Below are 11,427 nucleotides of genomic sequence, written 5' to 3'. Positions count from 1 at the left end.
GTTACTAAATTTATGAAAACTTTAAATATATATTTTCATTTTTTTAATAGTTTTTCTAGCTAATCCCTAGAAACACATAAACATGTTGTTCTAGGTTTGTTATTTTTTTCTGTCTTACTTCTGCTAATTAGATTTTCTCATTAAAACATTTTCCATTAATACCCATGTAAAAATTCTCAAATAATATTTTATAAGACATGCATATTGATAATAAACATCTACTTTCTAAATCAACTTCTTTCATCATTCTACAACACAATGACTTTCAGAATAAATAAAAATGTGGTACTAGGTGTTATTATTTACATGTCCCAGAGCTAAAAGTTGAATGTTCTAGGCTGCCAAAATTTAGTAATAGCTAGTGTTGCCACCTATCAGACATAACATGGTAAGTTCCTTTAGACAGTATGGGCAATGGGTTACTATATAGTGAGCTTGATCTCTGCATTTGTGTGTGTGTGTGTGTGTGTGTCAGATATGTTTATGATTCTAAGTAGCACCATGCATGGCTATTAAAGGTAAAAGTAACAGCAGGGGCATGGTTCCAAATGCTTAGTCAAGATGTTTATTAAAGCTGGCTCTCGAGTGACAGATAAATGCATAGTTCTATTATGCATGCTGAATTCAGTATGATGCAAGCTTAAAAGTAGATGGATCAAAACAAGAGAGATTTAAAAAATCATAAAAAATGCAGCTATGTCAGTGTGTGACAGGAAAATAATTTTTCCTTGAAAGTGATCTCCCCTCACCCCCTCAAGAAACGTAACCACAATTTATGGAACAAAATTGAGAGCAAGTTGGCAGTGTGCCTTTTCTTAACTTGCCTGGCATCAAGCTTTAAAAACCCCATGTAAATGGACTTTTCTTAAGCCAAGATACAATTAAACAAAAAACCACATCACATAATCACTGCTGTATAATTCTTATTTATTAATGTGCAATATTTAGTTCTTAAAAAACAAAAACAAAAAACACACACGCAAAACAAGACATTAAACAAATTCTTTCATGCACGGCTTCTCTACCTGACAAGGTTCCGCTGCATGATTTTTTGAGGAGTTCCCTTGCTCAGGGTTGCCATATATTTTTCAGTTTTCACTATCCAGAGCCATATTTGCAGAAAGATATACGAATATTGTAAATGGTGGGCTGTGCTGCTCTCACATGATGAAAACTTCAGTTCCTTGGTTGTCTGGGGCTTTGTGTAAATGCCAATAAGTTTGAGAGTTCACCCAACTGTGTCTCTTAACCTTTGTTCCCAAAGGTGAAGGGCAGGATTTTTAATCAAGTAGCAATTTATCTTTAATTAGGAAAACATAATTAGGTATTATCACCTAATTGCAATTACTGGTGGGAGAAAGTCACATTTCATGAGTAGTGACCCATGTTGGGTTATAGATCTCCTATTACTGAATTTTGCATCTGTATTTGTATTTGGCAGACAGCCAATAAAAATTAAAAGGTGATCACCATATTTCTCTGCAGTCCAGTTGTCAAAGTCACCAACTCTGCTGCTGAATAAGAAACCAAGAGATACTTCCTGAGTCACATTTAGCTATTTCTGTTTTCTGCTCAGACGTCAAGTGTAGATCAAAACAGTTGTATACAAAACACCCATGTGAAATAGGTTAGGTAACTGTTCCACACTTCATTTCTGGTACAGTTAAAAACAGTTTAATGTCTCAAGGCACCACTATGGTTGAACATCAGATACATGGGTCATCAGCTAATCTTCTACTATGCTGTAAAGTCAGTAATAGCTTGTGCAATTGTGAAAAGCAATCTCTAGAGGACTGTTAAGTATACAGTAGGCACGTGTATTATAATACAAATAGAAAACAATGAATCCTAGAAAAAGCATGTTGAGCACCGTTGTGGCATTGTTCATAGTTTTACCTAACACTACGTAAACCTTACATATACAAAAGGAAAGACTAAATTTTTAAAGTTACACTCAAGGTTGCTTTTTGTGCTATCTCCAAGTCTATCTCCGAGTCTAGTTCGTAGGTGTACTTTTAGAAGTCGTTGGGTCTTGATCAGCTTCTGTTGCACTAGTAGATTCGTTCAACTGTGAGCTCAAGTTTTCCGAGGTTAGGTGGGAAGACTTGTAGACGATCTCATTGAAGTCAGACCTGATGCAAACCAAAGAAGGGTCATTCAAGGGATCTTCTACTGAAGCCCGGGTGTTTTCTCGAGTGATTCCCATGTCTTTGCTATGTTCTGATGGAGATTTTCTTTTCATGCGAGTGTAAGTTTTGTCTTGATTCTCCATGCGTGGCTCATTTTTCAAAAATCGTCCAAAGAACCAAATAAAGAATCCAAACCACACAAAGGCTATCAGGCTTGGAACAAAGGCCAGACACTTGACATCAAGACTGGCTCCTATGAACCTGCTGTGTAAGAACATGTCTCCCTCAACATATGTTTTATTAGTCCGAGGGTTAGTGTGATTGGACCTCCATTCCCAGGATAGCTTGGTTCTGTTCAAATCTTTTAAACTTTCTGAGTCTTTCACTGTATATATCTTCTGCCCTGGGCCGATATATTGTCCATATTCATGAGGTTTATAAAATATTTGGTTCTTCCACATATTAAGATCCAAAATCAAGACGAGGAAGATAATTCCATAGTTAAACCATTTGCCTGCATTAGAAAAGAAATACTTCATTAATCAAAGGGCCATAAAACTGCAATAAGGTTTTCTACAATAAAATGAGGATAATGGTATAATAGCATCAATTGTTAATGTTTTAGACTGGTTAACAATTAATTTTTTGAGAGTGCTGTGCTGCCATTAAGTGAATTGGCAAAGGGAATTTACTAAATGGATTCTGGGCATATGAAAACACAACTGTAGGTCCCTGAGCCAGTAATTTATGGCATTTATACTAACAAGATTAAGTCTCCTTGTTTTATAGGCACCACAGCTATACTCAAATTTGGTTCCATGTAGGTTATCCTCTAGAACATTTCAATTAATGTGAAAAACAAAGTCTAATGAAATTCTTAGAAAAGTTCAATGTATGATTGAACATCTCTTACAGTTTTATAATTATGTCTGGGCAAGAAATAAATCATTTTGCAATGCAAGCACAGCAGTATATCAAATGAATTCATATTGCTGTTTGTAGGTGACCTGTTGATTAAACCATTAGTTGATGTGATTCAGATCAATAATCCTTGAGCATTCATTCAAGACTTTAAAAATAATTGCATCAAATTCTCATTGAACAAAACGCATTTATCAGACATAAATGTAACCATACCTTATGAACTGCTTGAAAAGATATATTTGAAGAGATTGCAACTACTATTTCTTTAATATTTAAAATCTTATATAAATACAATATTTAATGATCTATTATCAAATGATATTTCTACATTTGCAAATGGAAAGAATGTGGAAAAACTTTTCAGGTATACTAGAGTCCATTATAATTTTTATTATGATTTCTACAAATGGACAAAAGGTGAAAAAACTTTCGAGTGATACTAGATTCTATTATAATTTTTTATTATAAGTTATTGCAAGTTTTACAGCATCATGTATATTATAAAATATAGTAATACCTGCCTCATAGGTTTGCTGTAGCAAGTTAGGGGACGTATGTACCAGGTTCCAGAAGCTTTAGTTATAATAATTTTATGTATTATGCCAAAACATTTTTCTTTTGTATTTGAAGTAATACTATTTAACGTTATTGTTACTGCTTCATATGATGATATATTTGGCAATATACAGTCTAACAAAATATCTAGCTAGATAAGAATATAAAAGACATAACTGTGAGGAGTTTAGGAAAGTATTTTATCATCATAATTACATATTTTATTAAAGCTCCTATTATATGTAAGGCTAAATACTTTTAATCCTGGCTCCAAAATTACTAGCTGTGTGATCTTGAGCCAGTTGTTAAATTCTCTAAAGCCCAGTTTCTTTACATGCAGAAAATAATAGTATTTATTAAAGTTGTCAGAATTTCGTGCAATTACTAGATGCTAAGGACAGTGCCTGGTACATATTAGGGGCCCAGTAATTGCGATAATTATCATCATGAAAGCCTTGCCTAAACCATGATAATTTTTTTATTTGCATGAGAAGGTGCAACTTGCTCCTCTATGAAGAGAGCTTACCTAAACTATATGAAGGGAAACAGTAACTCTGCTTGTCCTGACATTGTTCAGCTATATAGAGTTTATAATATGTGAAATGAAAACTCTTGCCTGAATGATTTTTTTGGGCATACCCAACTGGAAAGTAATTTTGAACATTGGGAATGTTGTCTCAGATATGATAAAATATTTATAGCATCTGGTGCTGTTAAGTTCAAGCCACTCATGAGATCTTCAAAACTAAACCTGGTTCATACTAAGGATCAACCATAACAGACTCTGTGTAGAACACACTGGTAGATGCTGAAGACGTATGTCTCTGCCTTTCAGAAAGGAATTCATCATCTTGTTAGGGGAACAGGACAGAGATCAACAGATAAATAATAAGAGGCTACATCTGAGAGGTGCCAAATGAGTGATACAAACCATAAATGCTGTAAATATTGAGGAAATGGAAAAAAAAACTGAAGGATACTTTCTGCAGGAAAGATTTTGAGGAAGCAACAATTCATGTGGTCCTTGAAGAACAAGCAGTACAGAAAACAGTTTGGAAAATTTTGTGTTTATTTTCGTTTATGGTTTCAGTACGTTGTAGATAGAACAGCATATATAAAAAGATGAGACGACATGGAAGAAAGAGGCTGAGGGGAGAGAAAAGGAAAAGAATGGAGATTATTGTAGAAAAAGGCAAGAAAGGGATGAGAAACAGGAGAAATGAAAAAGTTCAGAGATTCTTATCCAGTATTGAGGAGACACTAATCTGTAGATTCCATGACAGAAAGCGAGTTGAAGGAGGGGCTTTGGGTTCCCCTCTGTTTATTCTCTTGCTGTAAACTGTACATGTTACAAAGCCAGACCAGATGGTGGGGGAAGAGGTCCTTGTGCTTGTATGACTGATCACCATCTCCTTTTAAAATTCTTATTTTCCTTTTGAGACAGTGTCTCACTCTGTTGCAAGGCTGGAGCACAGTGGTGCAATTATAGCTCACTGCAGTCTTGAACTCCGAGACAAAAGCAATCTTCCTGCCTCAGCTTCCCAGGTAGCTAAAACTACAAGCTCAAGTCACTATACCTGGTTCCCACTACTTTCTTGACTCCCAAAGGTTTCTTTTCTCCCAAAGAACTTTTTCCAGCACTATTCAATTATTTTTCTACCAAGTGAATAGTGCTGGGTCAGTTTGACCACTAAACTTGAACACCCAAGGGTCACTTTTTATTATTTCTCATGTGTCCTGATGTCTGAACATTTAGATGGGGTGGAGAAGGAGCAAATTAAAACTGTGTGGCCTAACATGAGTTAACGGATATCATCACCTACTCCAACACATCTTTACTGGTTTGTAAAAGGGAGCACCATGGCAACAAAGCTGCAGGCTGGAAATCAGCAGATGGGCATCTCATCCCAACACTAAACTTAAAGCATATGACCTTGGGTAACCTGTTTAACCTCTCTAGACCATGGTTATTCTATTTTCAAATTGAGAAAACTGAACTAGATGCTTTCCAGTTCCATAATTCTGCCCTCCTCCCCCAAATCTGTCTACTTACTGGTCGTGTATGGAATCCAATTTTTTATTCTGTGAAATGGAGAATAATACCAGTGTAACTACCTCAAAGGATTATTTGTGAGGATAAAATGAGATGTTGTGTTGGAACATTCTCTGAAATACATTGTTTGCCAAAAATGTAGGGTGGTATTATTTCTCCAATTTATTTCTCTACTTCTTCAATCCAGACAATATAGGATCTTGGTGATGGAATAGAGGGAGAGAAGGACATACAAGGATTATAACAAAGATATATCCTAAAAGTGATCACATTATCTAATTTTTCTGTTGGGATAAAACAGTATGCATTACTAAATACCAACACTAATAGGAAGATGACATGGGACCAGTTATCCAAGAGGACCCAGTGTGTGGCTCTATGTAAATATGCTTTGTGAATCAGCATATTTAACATGTTAAAAATCCTTAGCAATTAGTAGTTTGTCTACTGCTTGCAGTAGTATTGGCCCTGAGGAAAGACCTTTTATATCTATGAATTTTGAAGCTAAAAAACAGGGGATCGTGTCCCTTCCTCTCCCCCACAGAAGACAGGCCATGTGGGGGTGGGGAAGTGCAGAGGGGAAGGGATGCAGTGAGCCAGGCTGCCTATTCATATCACATTTCTCTTCTCCCTCCTGCAGATGCAGCAGCCTCCTTCTCTCACTCAGCTGAAACTTGAAGCTGCTAAAATGGTAGAAAAAAATGGCCCTTTTTATTATTTTTGTTTGTTTGTTTCTGCCCATCTGACATGACCTCTAGTTCATTTATCTGTTTACAGAGGAAGGATGTTCATCTTTCTCTGTCATCCATCTTTCCATTTTTCCCACACACTGTGTCGTTACCTTGGTAATGCTTTCTCCTCCTTAAAAAATTTCTTTTGCCCTATAAGATGTGGCAAAGCAGAAGGTAAAGTCAGGCAGGGCAACCCAACCCCCGTGTTCTTGTCTATAAAGTGAGGGAGTTGAGCTAGATAATCCTTAAGATTTCTTCCCAGCCCTAAAAGTTTCTTTGATGAGTCTGAAATAAACATTGCCTAAATCTTAGTGTTTTATGCTGGGCCAGGAAATCTCAACATTAGAGCAAAGAAGATGGAATATACAATTTTAGAAGGAGAAAGGTTTTCTGAAAAAAACTGTATATTCTGAGAAACAGTGTTTACCATAAAAAATAAATTTGAGTCCCTGAAATGACCCAGATAGAAAGGATTTAAGACAAAAAAGAACAGAATAGAAAGTGCTTCTATAGCCATTTTCCCAAGTGTGTTGTTGTGAATATACAATCGACAGTAACCAGAGGGTTGGTATTTCAGCATTAATCATATGAGAGCTTTTGCATTTTCCCCTGTTGTTTCAACTACATAGCATAATGTAAATCAGCAAGGAGGTAGGGTGAGAATCCATACATTCTTCCTATTAATCTCCTTGTTGAAATACTTCACTATCTCCTCTAATGAGAAATCACTGCATGGTGTTGGTGGGATTACCTCTTTTTTGGTTTTTGGGCTTTTAATGAATCTTACTGGTTGTCAGAGATGATATTATAATGAAAATTTTATCTTTTTACTTTGTGGGAGTTTACAGAATCCGAGGATAGATCATTTTAAAAGGATTCTTCATTAAATATCACCCTCACTTAAATAGCAAATGACAACAATTTGAGGGAAAGTGTTATTTTTTCAACTAAGGAAAAAGACTATAAGGTACTGATAATTCCACCATATAATGAACTTTTCATGACTGAAATATGCAAATATAAAATTTTAAATCTTTTACTCTGCAGAGGTGCCAGTTAGCATTGTGGTTGAGCTGTGCTATGGGCCCCTCTCTACCACAGGGGTGCGATTACTTGGTCAGACTTTGACATCTAGTGCAGGTGTATGGATGTGCAGTTAAGCTCCCCAAAGTCGTTCAGCAACCATCATGGGACAGCACAAAACCATGGCCTTGAAGAAGATGAATTTTGGATAAGTAAAAGAAATACGCAATTTGTTGTATCAGTCTTCTTGGCCATCCATATTCAATCTCCCCTCATTCCACATGTGAGCAGTAAAAACAGGGCTCACAAGTTAGCATCTCTTCATGTCTCTCCCTAGGCAATTTAGGGATATATAGAAACCACATTAAGTGCTTGGGTTATGAGGAGGCCATTTAGTAAACTGAAAATATTTACTTTTTAATTTGTGAAGTAGTCATAATTATTTGAGTTATCAAAGTACCTTCTTAAGACTTAAAAACAAACTGATACAACTTCTCAAAGTGCCTCTCTTGTCACTGTTACTTCCTAAGTGGGAGACTATTTCTTAGGAAGCAATCCAATGTGACGAGTACAGGTAGGAACATGTGATCATAAACATAGAAAGAAGACGACAAGTGGTTATACTGAATTAGATGACCATCAGACTATGACTTTCTTGAGATGCGGAACTGTGTCATGTTCATTTCTGTGTTCTCCAGATACCAACTAATTTTTGACACATATTAACTCAGAAAAATATCTGTTAACCAACTTGTAAACTCTGAGACAATGTGCCCAGAAAAATACGAAAAGAGAAGTTTTAGCATTTCAAATAAAATGCATGTGTCATAATTATCTGATGAATTCCACGATATAGCTAAAACTGGATATAATCTGAAAAACTGTGAAAAGCAAAATGTTCATGTTTCAAGGATTATGAATAATTATATATTTCAAGTCCTTCCTCTGGCTCTGAAGACAGTTCCTAAAGGGCATGTAAGTTTTATTACAAAGGTGCTCATGTATGTACAAATGAAGACAGGATACCTCAGGGTGGGCAGGGCAGACACTCAGGGCCAGCAAGAACTGACAGGCCACGGGCAAAATGATGGCCCTGAAGAAGATGAGTTTTGGACAAATAAAAGGAATTGCTGCTTTATATAGAAGTAAACACAGTTAACTCTTAAGAGCTGAAAATGAAAATTGCTTGAGGAGAGGTTTGGAAAGAGAGGAGCAAGAGGTCTTTGTGTACTTTGGATAAATTCATGATCTTCAGGGACTTTCTGTGTATACAGGATGCATCACATTTCCTTATAACAAGTCCCTTGCTAATTTTGCCAGACAGAACATTCTGCTGGAGGAACCACTGGCCTTCCCCTCCCCAGCCTTCTCGTGGCCTGATTCATACAGGAGAGCTCTTTAAAAAAACCAATCTCTGGGAACTCATTTGCTAGAAATCATGCACCTATGAAAATAAAATCCTTCATTTTTAATCATTATTTTCCACATTCTCACCATTGTAAAACACCTGTACCCTCATACAACACAGGAAACTGAAATAGAACAGGCACTACACAGGCTTGTTTACTTCTACACGTTCCATTTTTGCTGAAAGGGTTCCCGGGGGCATCATCGTGCCAACAGTATGAATTCTTTTCTCAAGGCTGCACAGGCCTTCCTTCTGGCCTTCTGCCCAACCCCCTCCTGATTTACTCAGATGATGGCCACCAATGGGACACTTCCTTTGTCTGGCTGCGATGACAGATGGCAGAGCTTCCACCGGGATTGGCATTAATAGGACTCAGAGGAGCTTCCGAGACTGAATTGAGAGGCCATTCCTCTCTCACCTCCAGAGATTTAGTACATCGCATTTTCAATCCATCTATGCACTTACCTTATAGGTAAAGGGGAAGAGGGCAGAGAAGATCATTATACAGTTGCTTTTAGCATTTACTTTTAGGAGGAGAACAATGAACTTGGGCTAAAAGTACCAGTGTGACTTAATCACTAACCATTTATTCCCTTTGTTACTGAAGTCCAAATTCTAAGAAAAAATATATTTTAAAACACTCTTGGATAGAAATGATTTATTTTTATAAGCTGTAGCCCAGCTTATAAAATGAAAGCTCATACATACTGCAGCAAGCCATCTGTCAAGGGGGATCCAGATGAGCTAAACAGATGCAACAATTCAAGTTATTTCTGACATGTGTAAATAAAACTAGGTTGGAATCAGGATTAAAAAAATACTCAAATCCTAAATGCTTTTAAAATGTCAATGGGAACTCATCAGTGTCAGATAACCCTCTACATACAGAGTATTTCATTAGGAGAATTTTGCATTCTTAGCTTTCTCCTTTTTAAGGACTCAGGACAGCAGATAACAGTAGAGAACTCAGAATAGCGGAGAAGTGGCAAAAGGGCACCCTCTCAAGCTACCCAGAATTTCTGAATTAAATAAAAAAGACAATCTCTGGCCAGATGAAAGGAAAAGCTTTAAGTAAAAAACAGTGAAAGCTTACTGAATGCTTACTACATGGCAGGCAGCGTTGTAAGTGCCTTACATATATTAATTTAATTCTCACAACAACCCTATGGGATAAGTATTATTACTGTGTCCATTAAATAGATGAGAAACTGAGTCTCTGAAGGGTTAAGGAACTCGATGAGGACCATACCACCAGTAAGTAGCAAAGCTAGAGCCCATGTATCCAGCCTCTTTGCTCCATTGCCTCAGTGTATGCTGGATGTCTTTTCTAGATCACAGGGACATGGTAGATTGGGGCCAAGGTGGAGTCAACTTTTGACTCAGGAGACCTTTCATGGACCTTGTCCAGGCTCTTCTAGCACAGAACAAACAAAGCAGATAAAGCAAAAGAGGGAGCCATCTGGGGTTCTATAGGTTCCCTTCCCATCCCTGGCTCCAGCTTCCTCTGTGGTCACTCAGACCAGCACCTTTCCCCAATCATAGTCTCCCCTGCTGGCCCCAGCTCTAAAATTTCAGCTCCTAGGAGGACTCTACCATGTGCCTTTCTCCCTGGTCATCCCACTGCTATTGAATTTGCATTCTACCCCTTGGCTTTTGATTTTAACAGTTGCACATGAAAACAAATTAAAGCTGAGATAAGAGGAATTCTAACTATAGAAAATGTCTCTCAGCAGCAGTGTGTCTCAAAGAGCAGTCCTCTGCCAGCCAGCAGACGTATCACTTGCCATGCTTGACAGAAGGGTGGATTCCAAGTCTGCCGCATACCTCAGGCATCAGATTCTGGAGGTGTGGCTAATGCAGCTGTCTTTTAAATAAGCTCTCCAGGTGATTCTAATACACATTAACGTTTGTCATCCCCTGATGCATCTAGAGGGTTTTATGCTTAATAACCCCAGTGGTGACACTATATTTAGTTATCAAGGAAAGCACTGAAGTCTCCATAAAAAAAGCACCAGGACTTGGAGGAGCTGATCAGGAAGCCAGAATTTGTAGTTCACATGGAAATTTGTAGACTACTAACTATTGAGAATATTGAAATGCAGCATGTAGCACAGTATTTTGGAAATTTTACCTAGGTTTCCACAGAAACAATTGTCTTACAAACGTAGTCAGGTAAAGTAAAAAGCCCTTCACAGAAGACTAGATGCTACGCTGGGGTGGCCTCAACAATCTCTTCAGCCAATTAACAAAACAGAGAGAGTAAAAGAAATAGAACAAAAGCAAGAGAGAAAAGCTCAGACTGGTGGAGCCAAGATGGCCGAATAGGAAGAGCTCCGGTCTACAGCTCCCAGCCTGAGCGACACAGAAGACGGGTGATTTCTGCATTTCTGTTTGAGGTACCGGTTTCATCTCACTAGGGAGTGCCAAACAGTGGGTGCAGGACAGTCCGTGAAGCGCACTGTGCGCGAGCCGAAGCGGGGCGAGGCATTGCCTCACTCGGGAAGCGCAAGGGGTCAGGGAGTTCCCTTTCCTAGTCAAAGAAAGGGGTAACAGACGGCACCTGGAATATCAGGTCAGTCCCACCCTAATACTGCGCTTTTCCAA

At 37.8% G+C, this 11,427-nt stretch overlaps 1 protein-coding gene across 4 annotated transcripts in view; it reads right to left on the bottom strand.

Moving 5' to 3' along the window:
- Window positions 1-906: 906 nt before the first annotated feature.
- TMEM117 (transmembrane protein 117) overlaps window positions 907-11,427 on the bottom strand; it is a 566,844-nt gene continuing 556,323 nt past the window's right edge. For all 4 annotated transcript variants that reach the window (XM_032173767.2, XM_058426715.1, XM_058426716.1 and 1 more), the window contains one exon: window positions 907-2,643. In XM_032173767.2, the coding sequence (XP_032029658.1) occupies window positions 1,997-2,643 (647 nt within the window). In that variant the 3' untranslated portion in view covers window positions 907-1,996. The remainder of the gene's footprint in view (window positions 2,644-11,427) is intronic.

This window comes from Hylobates moloch, unplaced genomic scaffold (assembly GCF_009828535.3).
Source record: "Hylobates moloch isolate HMO894 unplaced genomic scaffold, HMol_V3 SCAFFOLD_13, whole genome shotgun sequence".
NCBI lineage: Eukaryota > Metazoa > Chordata > Mammalia > Primates > Hylobatidae > Hylobates > Hylobates moloch.
Note: the sequence above shows the minus strand (reverse complement) of the source record. Positions and strands in the feature narration are given on the sequence as shown.